The sequence below is a fragment of the Phoxinus phoxinus genome, assembly GCF_949152265.1.
Source record: "Phoxinus phoxinus genome assembly, chromosome: 25".
NCBI lineage: Eukaryota > Metazoa > Chordata > Actinopteri > Cypriniformes > Leuciscidae > Phoxinus > Phoxinus phoxinus.
Genome location: NC_136900.1, coordinates 23,852,871 through 23,867,404, shown reverse-complemented (window position 1 = coordinate 23,867,404; position 14,534 = coordinate 23,852,871). Strand labels below are relative to the sequence as shown.

Genomic DNA, 14,534 nt, shown 5'->3' with positions numbered 1-14,534 from the left:
TCCCAGCAGAAAGTGTTTGTACCTTAATTCGATTTTTAAAAATCAAAGCCACTCCACCTCCTCTTCCTGAACTCCTCGGAGTGCTTATGAATGAACAGTTTGTGGGGCAAAGTTCACCAAAGACAGATGACTCACCAGCGCCGGAACCAATCCATGTCTCCGTTAAAAACAACATGTCCAGGTCTCGCTGAATAAAAAAGTCGTTTAAAATAAAGGTTTTGTTTGACACAGACCTGCAGTTCAGTAGCGCCACCTTAGCAGCAAGGTAATCCAAGTGCTGTGGAAGTTGAGAGCGTTGTAATGGGCGAATGTTCCGGAAGTTCACACCGCCGCTTCGGACGCGCAGTCTTGGTGGAGCTGCAGGGCAATCAGGCGTCATTGACTGAGCTGGAAAAATGGAGAGATGACAGGAATATCTCAAGTCCCATGATCGACGAGCCAGGTAAAGGCCTCCGCTTCTTGCAAAGGGGATGTAGGGCCGGCGAAGTGATGGTTGCGTACGGGAGACGTTCACAAATCCCCTGATCCGCACTCGAACACCGCCGCGATTTCCTCGCTTCCTGCGCCGCTTCTTGCGGTGACAAATGCAGCAGGAGAGCTGGCGAACGCAGTCCGCGGGAGAGTTAATGAACGTCGGATGGCATCTGTAGTAAGGGCCGAGACGCCCAACGGACTGTAGCTCTAAAGAATGTTGGATGTGTAACAGAATAGATCGATCATAAGTCCTTAGGGCATCGGCGTAATGCCAGAGAGACAACAGGAGGAACACAAACAGACACAATAACATACGGGCAGGTAGGAGCTGACGGCAAGCCGACCAAAACACAGGCGCCATCTCTCTCCACAACCACTTGTGGGTGGTTGCTAGGGTGTTGAGATGTGAACAGAGCGATGATTTTAATGGCTTGACATTTAGTTTAGTTAAAAAAGAAAGAAAGAATTGAGTGGAGGTTAATCTAATGTAATTTAACAATTTGGCAATGACACCAAGTTGCCGGCATCTTCCACCGACACACACCACTCGCTTGGCTTGGAAGAGAAACTCACACATTCATAAATGTTGTTTAATCATGAATTTTTTATGACACTGACTCGCTTTTTTATTTATTTTTGACTTTAGTGTGAGTGTATTTGAAGGCAGTTTCAGTTCGTTCAGGCTCTATATTCCTCCAAACTTTTCCTGACAATCTTTCAAAAACAGCCTAATTTCAAACCATAACAGCATGTTATCGTCAAGGAGACTTAACAAAACTAAAACCCACTGAAATTTTTATCGTGTTTACTTTCTTGGTATCCCTTTTATCTTCACACTCATCTTCCATCGCGCACTTTTGGTTTACACACTTGGACAATGTAGAATGGAAGCTGTCAGCCACGGATTTCTCTGCCGTGTGCAACCTGCAACCAAAGAGAATCACTCTCGACTCTGTTTGCTGGTAAAATGCCATTTTCACAAGATGTAAAATAAGTCTCTGATGTCCCCAGAGTGTGTGTGTGAAGTTTTAGCTCAAAATACCCCACAGATATTTTTATATAGCATGTTAAAGTTGTCACTTTTTGAGGGTTTGCAAAAACGTTTTGTGCCTGGCCCTTTAAATGCAAATGAGCTGCTGCAGAGGGCGGGGTTTCAAGAGCTTGTGTGTGTTAGCAGCTGCGATTACCTCACGTACACACACTAAAATGACAGAAACTGTTCTGCCTTTTATGTTAAACCGGAGTCAGACAAAGATGGAGAGACTCAAGAAGAAGAGACAACATGTAGAAGCAACAGGACGTCTCTGAATGGTTAGTTGATACATTTATGTTGCTGATGTGGAGTTAACTATCTTCGATTAGCATATTCTGTCATGATAATCTATACATCGCTCGTATAGGAACTGTTGTGAGATGCACACAGAGTGACTTTCTATTGCATGTGAAAAGATGGATGCTAAAGTTTGAGCTGACTCACAAATGTGCTCGACTACAGCAACTCTTCCTCTTCTCAACATGGACTGCGTGTCCCGGGGGCGGGGCTTATGTAAATGTTAGGGTTGCTGATGTCACTAACCCCGAAAGGGAATATCGTGTAGTCTCTACCAGCCGTTTGTTGTAGTCCTTTTTTAAAAAGCAAATATCTCCCTTTGCTTTGAACTTTGAGCGTTGTAACTTTGCAGATGTTGTTTATGATCAAACAGCAACATTACACACTAACTACAGTTAGAAAAGTGAAATCATATTTTACCACCCCTTTAAATGAATATCCCCCAAACGTGGAGATGAAATTGTCTATTCTCTTTGAGACTTCAACCTTTGAAAAGTGTCTTAAAGAAAACAGTTCTTTTAATGAGGTTTCATTATAGACTCAAGACATTAAATCTAAATCCACGTCTGTTAGCTTTGATGTTGTCGACTTTATAAGCTAGTGTTCTCCTAAATGTTTACAAACTGAACTGTTTACATTTGAAAATGGACCTAAAATATTGATGACTCATCTTGCACACAACATGATGTAATTATGAGTCTCAAAAAACACAGTTTCAAACAGCCGTTCCCAACACAAACAAAAAGTCTGAGATTAGCAACACGTCATTAGCTGTTTGACTGCAATTGCAACTTTATATAACGAAATGTTGAGATAAAAAGTCAGAATTGCAAGATGTAAACTCGCAATTGTGAGAAAAAAAGTCTGAATTGTGAGATAAAAGGTCGCAATTACCTTTTTTAGTTTTTATTCTGTGGCAGAAACAAGCTTCCATAGCAGACAGAGTTTGCGATCAGATCATTTTACCGCTTAACTTTCCAATTATCCAGTAAGCGAATGCATTAAATAAATGGCATTAATGTAAAGAAAAGGCTTATTACATTAGAGCAGGTAGAGAGAACAGTGACTCGCAGCCAGTTTTCAGTGAATTATTAATTCCAGCGTCTGTTTAGGTTTTAAACACGAGCTCTGTCATATTCTGTGATTGTTTCTGAAGAGCGCATGCATCGCTCAGTGAAATACAGATCGAACAGAACCTCAAAACATCCCAGCGCTGTATGGACTGAGGATAACGTTTCTTCGCTTGTGTCTGCTTTGGTGTGCATCAATTCATTAATTATATGGACTCCTATTATCATGTGGTTATTAGGCGTCCTCCTTTTGGAGTCTCCAAGTGTCCTTTTTTGGAAATAACTAAATCTACCGTGAAAAAACCTTGCAGTTTTGTGAGAGTCACCCTTCACTTTAAGAGATATAGCAAATTATGACAAAATAAATGCATTAAACAAGACATTTTATGTATTTAAAATGTTACGATAAGTATGTGATTAATCACGATTAATAGATCAAAGGGGTGCGAATAATCGCGATAATGTTTTTACATATATATTGACAGCCCTAATTCTAATACATCAATTTGTAGACGACCCTGTATAATTCGCTCTTTCTCTTCTTTTTCTGAATCAGTTTCTGGTTCAAACATATATGACATTAAACAAGATAAATGATGTATGCCTAATTTCATGATAAGTATGTGATTAATCGCGATTAATCGATCAAACGTTTGCGAATAAACGCGCTTACATTTTTTTATTGACAGCCCTAATTTTAATTCATCAACTTCTAGACAACCCTGTATAACTTGCCATTGTGGATCGGTTATTCTGAGCTGGTGTGATTGACAGGGGGCGGGGACTAATTTACATATACATAGAACCGCGTATACTAAATGAAGGAAGGGTTTAGAGTTACATTCAAGTTATTTTAAGGCATGAAGAAATTGTTTTCACAGGATAAAAAAAAAAAGTCATTTGGATTATCAAAGATGAGTTTTAAGGTATAGAATTATGAACTGCAGGGGGACTCTAAAGGTTCATAAGTTACACAGGCTCTTTGACATGTCCCGGCCAAACCTCCTGTTTCATTAAAAGGTGTTACAATAATGCTATTTCTGTCTTTTGTTTCTGTTCGCAGATATTTGGTTTTAGAGCATGTGTCAGGCGGAGAGCTGTTTGACTATCTGGTAAAGAAGGGCAGATTAACACCCAAAGAAGCTCGAAAGTTCTTCAGACAGATCATCTCAGCTCTGGACTTCTGCCACAGTCACTCAATATGGTGAGTGTGACCAGCCATTCCTGAACATGTCGGTCTGTTTAATGGAAATTATTATAGCTGTGTTGATAATAATTGAAAGCATTTTTTGTTTGTTTTTAGAGCATTTGGTGTCCAACCTCAATCCCAAATGCATTTACACACAAACAAGCTGTGTAATTGAACCTTGTTAGTGTTTAAATGCTCCAAAGCACATCAAAAACTCAAAATAAAAGCGTATCCAAAACACAAAGCTTTAGCAATGCTTCCTAAAAGCCAGTCCAGTCTAGTCTTTCTCACCTTTTTCACACTTAATAGATTTGAGGCGACCGGCGAGCTCGCGCAAACTCTTCCCTTCTTGTGCTCATTAAATTCATATTCATACCCCGGGGCTTTCGATTATAACCATATCAAGATATCAGACTCAAGCTCTTTTTTTCCCTCAAAAGCCATCCGAGGCGAGGCACGTCGCCTCTCATAGTTTCTCTTTTTGATTTATGATCAGAGCCCTCAAACTGCTTTTTAAAAAAAAGGATTGGATGGTCTGAGGGAGGATTTACCATCATGTGATATTCCCATTTTTAATTTCATATTGCATGTCCAAATGGTGATTGAATGACCCATTCTATGTTTTTTTTTTTTTTTTGTGCTGAAAAGAATAACCACATCAATTGAAGACAAAATGGTGTTTTATGACTCAAAAGAAGAAGGGAAGAGAAGCTTCTTGATAGTTTTTCACACATCAGTGGCTTTTGCACTTTTTAAACCTGGAACTCTTTATCCAATTGATTACAGTTTGTCATCACAATAAAACCGCAGCGTAACCAAATTTGCTGACATGTTTCATTTGATGGAATATCTGAAGCTGTTATTTCTGTAAGCTGGTAATTTCGTTTGTTTTTGATAATTGGTCCTGTTTGGTTCACTGAAGCATAAAAGTCGGGTTATGAAAATGGGAAAAGGTGAGGGCTTAACCAACGATGTATAATGATCATGTTCTTTTACAAACATCATTAGCAGATATTGACTTTTGAACCACATCATCAGTTTCAATCGGGCCTTTTGTTTTGCAAATACCTTGTTGTACTGAAGGAAACCTTGGACAAATACTATGAAATGGTGATTAATGCACTTATGCTGCTTTTTAGTGCCTCTATGAAGTTCCCACTTACGATAAATTTATATCATTTTGGCCAAATTGAACTGAACATGTTGGACGACTATATGTATGGCTTTCTCTGTTTTTCCATCTACTGCTATAAGGACATTTTAGTGCTAATGAGATAAAATGCAGAATGAAGATCAAAGATAGCCATTAGGGAAGAAATGTCAGGTTTTATTGCTAAGTTTTATTACTATTCTTCATCAACAGTACATAAAATATCTCAAACTAAATTGTTTTGCAAACAGTCACATTTACAACTTAATTATCATCAGTACCAATTCGGTTCTGGCATGATTTTGACTTTACAAAAACATAGCATTCCAGGAAACCCCTGTGGCAAAACTTCTGGCAGTGCCACAGATGCGTTTTCCAATGGTTATGGTGCCGTTCATGTGCTCTCATCTCAACGTATGATCATTCTGACAGCGGTGACTTGAAGGCAACATCTTTACTTTGAGCTGTACCTCTGAAACACTGAGAGAAGAAAAAAACGACTGATGGATAAACGAGCAAATCCTCTCATTTAACGCGTAAGAGTGTTATCAAGCTGATGTATTTAGAGATAAAAGGGAGGTATTATGGGTAATCAGTGTGGGTCTTTTACACCACACACATACACATTTGCATTTGTGCACATCCACATACGGACAAGATGAAAGAATTCCCTCACAACAAAATACTGCGGTTCAGGGATGCTATCAGATGGTAATAACATGCTACTTTGATACACTATGGAACTAAATGATTACGGCTTTCTTGTACCATGGTGTTGAATGATACACAATATTGCCAAAAGGTCTGCCTTTGCATTTACATTAACTTTAATGACATCACATTCTTAATCCATAGGGTTTAATTTAGAGTTGGACGAGAAGGCCTGGCTCGCAGTCTCCGCTCTAATTCATCCTAAAGCTGTTCTATCGGGTTGAGGTCAGGACTCTGTGATGGCCAGTCAATTCCTCCACACCAAACTCACTCATCCATGTCTTTATGGACCTTGCTTTGTGCACTGGTGCGCAGTCATGTTGGAACAGGAACATCCCCAAACTGTTCCCAGTTAGGAGCATGAAATTGTCCAAAATGTCTTGGTATGCTGAAGCATTAAGAGTTCCTCTCACTGGAACTAAGGGGCAAAGACCCACCCCTGAAAAACAACCCCACACCACAATCCCCCTCCAGCAAACTTTACACTCGGCACAATGCAGTCAGGCAAGTCCCGTTCTCCTGGCACCCGCCAAACCCAGACTCGTCCATCGGATTGCCAGACAGAGAAGTGTGATTGGTCACTCCAGAGAACACGTCTCCTCTGCTCTAGAGTCCAGTGGCGGTGGCTTTACACCACAGCATCCGACGCTTTGCATTGCACTTGGTGATGTAGGGCTTGGCTGAAGCTGCTCGGCCATGGAAACCCACTCCATGAAGCTCTACACACTGTTCATGAGCTAATCTGAAGGCCACATGGAGTTTGGAGGTCTGTAGCTATTGACTCTGCAGAGTTGGCGACTTCTACACACTGTGTGCCTCAGCATGCGCTGACCCCACTCTGAGAACGTGGCCTACTACTTCATGGCTGAGTTGCTGTTGTTCCCAATTGCTTCCACTTTGTTATAATACCACTAACAGTTGACCGTGGAATATTTAGTAGTGAGAAAATTTCACCATTCTTTCACAGATGTTTGTAGAAGCGTCTGTATGCCTATGTGCATTTGGAAGTGATTAGAACTCCTCAATTCAATGATTTGGAGGGGTGTCCCAATACTTTGGGCAATATCGTGTAATCTTAAAGGATAAAGTCTTAGGTTAAATGATAGAGTAATCTCCAAGATCTGTAATAAACCTCTCTGTTTACACTTGGTATTAAGATGCGTTTTGGTCAATTGGATCACAAGTTGGACGGCGTTAAATACAGGTGTAAACGGGGGTCTAAAATGTTTTGGGCTTGTCTACTTTCAACTACTTCCAGAGGTAGTCGAAAACACATTTGACCGGATTGCTTTCATAGTGTAAATGCTCATGAGGTTGAATGTGTTCAAACAGCCACAAAAGACTTGATACCAGGTGTAAACTGGACCTTAGGGCCCTTTCACACCTACCTTGTTTGGTCTGGATTTTCTGACTTTTCAGTTTGATCCGAATCAAAATTACATGTGTGAAACCTCCCCCGATACCACGGTCCGGACCAAACAGATGAAATTTGGTCCGATGAAAAGGGGTAGTCTCGGTCCGGATCAAACTGAACAAAGCTTTGGTTAGTTTCTAGTGTGAACGCATTTTCTGTATGGTTCTGACTCTCGGACCATTTACAGGAAGGTCCGGTGGTTCCCGCAGGATTGCTTGCACTCTTCTCCTCCTTTCCTGTCAGCGACAATAAAATGTTTACACAACGAGGACGTTCATTTGGCAAATTTGAACTAGCCTCGCGTATAGTTGGTGCTGCAGGTAGTAATGCCGTAATAATAACAGTATAGGACAGTATAGTACAGGACTTTCAGGTGTGAAATCGCCCTTAGTGTGTCTCCTGAGCCCAACGGACTCCGTGTCTTGCTGTCTCTAGCCGTGCATCGTCTCTCAGAGCCGCAGGCCTCACGCAGAGCAGCAGTAGGGGCAGTATGCTACACCAGGGATGAGAAATGTCCCTGCCATACTGTCACACTTCCCCGGCTGTTTGCTTACTTCATATGTGACTGAGAGACGCCTGTTCCCTCCGATCTCATGCTGGGACAGTCAGCAGGGGATGATGAGAGAATTACCTACCCAATATTCTCTTTTTCCACTGCCGTCCTTTCCAATTTCAGTATTCGTCCCGCTCTTCCGATTTGTCTGGCAAGCTTTTTGTCTTTTTTTTGCTTGTCCGTTGTCTGTCTTTTCTCTGTCTTTTCTCTTTACCTACACATATAACTTGCATATCAATTCCAAAACCTGCTTAGACAGCTTTTTAAGGCATCATACTAGTTGTATGACAGCTGTTTTAAAAGGTAGACTGCATAATTATACTTATGTATGTGCATTTATTATGCTAATTCAACATATTATGCATAATTACTATGATTTGCATCTCCATTTTCACCTTTTTGGGTTAACTGATACTTTAAGGTGATGCAAATATGAATTGTGCAGCATAAGCAGTTTGGAAAAACGTGCCGGTTTTATGCAAAACTCCAAAACATACATACAATACATTAAACATAAACCAATACATTTGGACATTTGCGTCACATAACCAGCTCCATATTTATGGCTTTTCCGACAATAAACTTGCCCGGTAGCTCACCTGTTACAGCGGCGCACTTGTGATGTGGAGCGCTTGTGTATGAGACACACTTAAACTCACTTTTTGATAACACTATCAGTTCCGAAGTGTTGTGCTATGTACAGCAACCAACGTAATTAAACATTCCCAGATTCACGCTAATTTGTTTCAAATAAAAGTGAATAAGCTTTTAGCGCCATTATAAATCTTACTTTGAAAGTGTCACGAAACTTGCAAGAAGGCGGCGTAATAATATTTTGCTGAAATGTCGCTCACTACAGCCACATTTTTTTACATTGAGCCTGGGTTGGAAGTGTGGCAAACTTTGTATAAAACTAAAAAAATCAAGATGACTGACAAGTCAAGAGAAAAGCTTATTTCATTTAAAGTCCCCTGTGGTGAAAATCAAGCTTTTAATGTTGTTTATATGTCTATGTGGTGTTGCTTTAAGACAAACCATGTGCATCAACACCATTGCTGAGTATTTTCTCTTTGTAACTGCAGTGAACCGAAGACACGGTTTGAAATCGCTGGTGTGGTGATCACTATTACGTGGTCTGTAAAGTTGCTGCCTTCCAAATCACTCACTTAATAAGGTTACAGTTTTCGAACAGAGCTCATGTTATTCTGTTGAGCATCCACGTGTTTATATGTATATATATTTTATTGTGATGGACAGACTGACTTGGCTATTTGAATCATGAGCGTTGTTCTTTAGACGTTTTAATAGCTGAAGGCCAAATGATCATTCCACATCTTTCTGTCCACCTACGGGATCATCTTTCTGGGGCTTCTAGACATGAATATTGTTCCAAATATAGCTACTAATAGAGTCTGTGTATGACAACGCCTGTCAGACAAGAGCGTACATAGATACACCCAGCTGTCTCGCTGAAAGGAATAACTCTCCCAACCCATTTTTACTGATATTTCCAAGACTATATTGACTCACTTGACACCCACCTGCTCCAGAAATAACAGGCAAATATAAAGATCAGTACAGTAGCACCCCCGTCAACCCCTCGGCGGCGGTAATAAGAGTCAAGGAGATCATTTAAGAAATCAGCACAAATGCACTTTCTGTGCTTCTTTATTTGACTCGGAGTGCACTACTGTGTTATAAGGTTTTTATGTGCGACTAGAGAACGGTTTGGATGAGATCTTGGCTTTTGTAATGAGGTTACCACTGTGCTGGATCCCACTGTCATATCCCAAGTTGTCAATTCAGGGAGCCGAACGTTTTGTGTGGAAAACAGTCACTGGTACAGTAGTAGGTGATAATCATCATGTTTGGCTTTTGATGTAAAAATATGATCACTTTTGTATTGCTGTCAAAACGCGAAGCAAAAAACATGTATTTTTGAGTCAAACAGGGAAAAAAATAGTACTGGATTTGATTTTATCCATTGGGAATTGATTGGATCATGAAAATAGGCATTCCCATTTGTTTGCAGTTAACTGTTGATGATTACATCATTGGCACCTGTTGGTTAAAACGTATATTTCACGATTTCACACTTGATACAAATGCATAATGTCACATGAACTAGGGCTGTAAACGATTAATCGCGATTAATCAAATCCAAAATAAAAGTTTGTGTTTACATAATATATGTGTGTGTATTGTGTATAATTATTTTGTGTATATAAATACACACACATGCATGTATATATTTGGGAAATATTTGCATTTATATACGGCATATATATATTTATATGAATTATTTTATAAAAAAATAGAACTATTTTATATATAAATAACACATTTTTCTTAAATATATACATGCATGTGTGTGTATTTATATATACAAAATAGTTATACACAATACACAAACATATATTATGTAAACACAAACTTTTATTTTGGATTTGATTAATCGTTTACAGCCCTAACATGAAGCCTGTCAAATTGTGTGGTATGCCACTGGATGGAACAAGTTGCATTTAGTTTTCATGACGACAATATGGGGTGATAAATTGTGCACAATAATAGGAATGTGCATTAAGAAAGTAAATTGGCCAACATCAGATATCCAGCATGCAGAAAATCCAAAGCAATACTTAATCTGTAGACATACATGTTTTGTAATTAAACTCCCTCATAATTAGACCGCTGTGAACAGCATGCGAGTAAGATTGCTAATGTACTATCACATGTGCCGCCCGCTGCTCTTTACATTACAATAATGTAAAGCTTGTTCGAGTGCTAATTGAGCCTTTTAAATATGGTGGAAATTAAAGCAAAAAATGCTACAACTGGAGTTTTGGTACAGAATCATCTCTGATGCCAATGATACCTTTTCTTGTTAGACTTTATTTATTTATTAAACGTGTTCATTCATTTTATAAACTTATTTATTCATCAATTCATTTAAAATATATGTTCACGTATGTTATTTATTTATTAGTTTATGAATGAATTCTTCCATTTATTCATTCATCAGAAATGGATTTAGGAAATCATTCATTATTAAGAAAAATATTTTTTCATTCATTCATTCATTTTATTCATCAATTCATTTAAAACATTCATTTATTTCATATAATTTATTTATTTATAAATTCATTTAAGATATTTATTTATTTCATATATATCTCTCACTCACTCTTTCATCCACTCACTCCATCACTCACTCCATCACTCACTCCATCACTCACTCACTCACTCACTCACTCACTCACTCACTCACTCACTCACTCACTCACTCACACACACACTCACTCACTCACTCACTCACTCACTCACTCACTCACTCACTCACTCACTCACTCCATCACTCACTCCATCACTCACTCCATCACTCACTCACTCACTCACTCACTCACTCACTCACTCACTCACTCACTCACTCACTCACTCACACACTCACTCACTCACTCACTCACTCACTCACACACTCACTCACTCACTCACTCACTCACTCACTCACTCACACACTCACTCACTCCATCACTCACTCACACACTCACACACTCACACACTCACTCACTCACTCACTCACTCACTCACTCACTCACTCACTCACTCACTCACTCACTCACTCACTCACTCACTCCATCACTCAATCACTCCATCACTCACTCACTCACTCACTCACTCACTCACTCACTCACTCACTCACACACACACTCACTCACTCACTCACTCACTCACACACTCACTCACTCACTCACTCACTCACTCACTCACTCACTCACTCACACACTCACTCACTCCATCACTCACTCACTCACTCACACACTCACACACTCACTCACTCACTCACTCACTCACTCACTCACTCACTCACTCACTCACTCACTCACTCCATCACTCACTCCATCACTCACTCCATCACTCACTCCATCACTCACTCACTCACTCACACACTCACACACTCACTCACTCACTCACTCACTCACTCACTCACTCACTCACTCACTCACTCACTCCATCACTCACTCACTCCATCACTCACTCACTCCCTCACTCACTCACTCCATCACTCACTCACTCCATCACTCACTCACTCACTCACTCACTCACTCACTCCATCACTCACTCACTCCATCACTCACTCACTCACTCCCTCACTCACTCACTCCATCACTCAATCACTCCATCACTCACTCACTCACTCACTCACTCACTCACTCACTCACTCACTCACTCCATCACTCACTCACTCCATCACTCACTCACTCACTCACTCACTCACTCCATCACTCACTCACTCCATCACTCACTCACTCCATCACTCACTCACTCACTCACTCACTCACTCACTCACTCCATCACTCACTCACTCCATCACTCACTCACTCCATCACTCACTCACTCACTCACTCACTCACTCACTCACTCACTCACTCACTCACTCACTCACTCACTCACTCACTCACTCACTCACTCACTCCATCACTCACTCACTCCATCACTCACTCACTCACTCCCTCACTCACTCACTCCATCACTCACTCACTCACTCACTCCATCACTCACTCACTCACTCACTCACTCACTCCATCACTCTCACTCACTCCATCACTCACTCACTCCATCACTCCATCACTCACTCACTCACTCCACTCACTCACTCACTCCATCACTCACTCACTCCATCACTCTCACTCTATCACTCCATCACTCACTCACTCCATCACTCCATCACTCACTCCATCACTCACTCACTCCATCACTCACTCACTCCATCACTCACTCACTCACTCACTCACTCACTCACTCACTCACTCACTCACTCACTCACTCCATCACTCACTCACTCCATCACTCACTCACTCACTCACTCCATCACTCACTCACTCACTCACTCACTCACTCACTCACTCCATCACTCACTCACTCACTCACTCCATCACTCACTCACTCCATCACTCCATCACTCTCACTCCATCACTCTCACTCCATCACTCCATCACTCACTCACTCCATCACTCACTCACTCACTCACTCACTCACTCACTCACTCCATCACTCACTCACTCACTCACTCACTCACTCACTCACTCCATCACTCACTCACTCCATCACTCACTCACTCACTCACTCCATCACTCACTCACTCACTCACTCACTCACTCACTCACTCCATCACTCACTCACTCACTCACTCCATCACTCACTCACTCCATCACTCACTCACTCCATCACTCACTCACTCCATCACTCACTCACTCACTCCATCACTCACTCACTCACTCCATCACTCACTCACTCCATCACTCACTCACTCACTCACTCACTCACTCCATCACTCACTCACTCACTCACTCACTCACTCCATCACTCACTCACTCCATCACTCCATCACTCCATCACTCACTCACTCCATCACTCACTCACTCACTCACTCACTCACTCACTCACTCACTCACTCACTCACTCCATCACTCACTCACTTACTCACTCACTCACTCACTTAATCTTGTTATTGAAAAGCGGTCGGGAGCAGGATTGGGTGGGTTCGGGGAAATTACCAGTTAAGCTCAAACTAATAATTGATGTTTCTTAATTGATGTTAAACACCAAAACACAACATGTTGAGCAGACACACCACCAGTGATCTCTAAGCATGCAGATGCTAAACAGAGACAGTTTATTAGGTTTTTATAGGAAGGAATACTTCAGCCAGAACTGCCGTTTTGACGGCCACCATAAAAAAAAACATATTAAGCAACATTTAAATGCAGATCTCTATCACCAAACAACACAGCAACGTGTGCGTAACATTTTTAAACCATCACTGGGCCAAATAAATATGCAATTTAAGATCTCACAGCAGACTGGGGAAACATTTGGTGCCTCTGCGCCCTCAGTGGCCAAAACCAACACCATACTATCAAAACCATCACGGGATGTTTTATTACCACAGCCAAACGAACACGCAGTTCGCTTTCCCACGTCTCTCCATTAACCTCTAGACCAGAGGGGTGGAAATTAACCTCACAGCTGTTCGATTAGGAAAATATATCGCTGATCATATCAACAAACCGCTTCTGTTCAGGAGAGATACCGGCGTCTGGGTCACGTTAATGTGTCAGGAAGAGACTTTAAAGAGCCGCTACTGATGTTACCGGTGCGGCGGGTAATAAACCTCACCTCTGCAATTTGTCCCATGAACATCGTTGAGGTGTAAATCTTTTTATATTCAGTTTTATTAGCCCATGTGAGATTCAGGTTCATAAATGTGTTTTTATTTTTATTTTTTATGTGTCACTGTCACTTTAAATTTCCATCAAGTAACAAACAAACACTACAAATAACAAATGGTTATGACAAAATAAATAAATAAAAGAAAATCATAAAAAAAACTGTAATCGCATACATTTGTCACACTGCAATGCATATTCTAATATAAATTATTATTTTTTTCAGACAACTTTAGGCTATTTGAAACAACATTTGAAGAGAATATTGTTGTTTTAACATGTTTTTATATCTATTACTGTACATAGATTCAAAGTAATTCACATTTTTATCTGTGACTCATAAGCCCGTAAAGTTAAATCTTCACCTGCAATATTCTCTGGACCTCAGAGTAACCCAAACCTGTTGTAGTAAAAGT

General features: G+C 40.6%; 1 protein-coding gene across 9 annotated transcripts in view; it reads left to right on the top strand.

The window, feature by feature from the left end:
- brsk2a (BR serine/threonine kinase 2a) overlaps positions 1 to 14,534 on the top strand; it is a 221,701-nt gene that overhangs the window by 142,608 nt on the left and 64,559 nt on the right. For all 9 annotated transcript variants that reach the window (XM_079604647.1, XM_079604644.1, XM_079604642.1 and 6 more), the window contains exon 4: positions 3,938 to 4,078. In XM_079604647.1, coding sequence (XP_079460773.1) covers positions 3,938 to 4,078 — 141 coding nt within the window. The remainder of the gene's footprint in view (positions 1 to 3,937; positions 4,079 to 14,534) is intronic.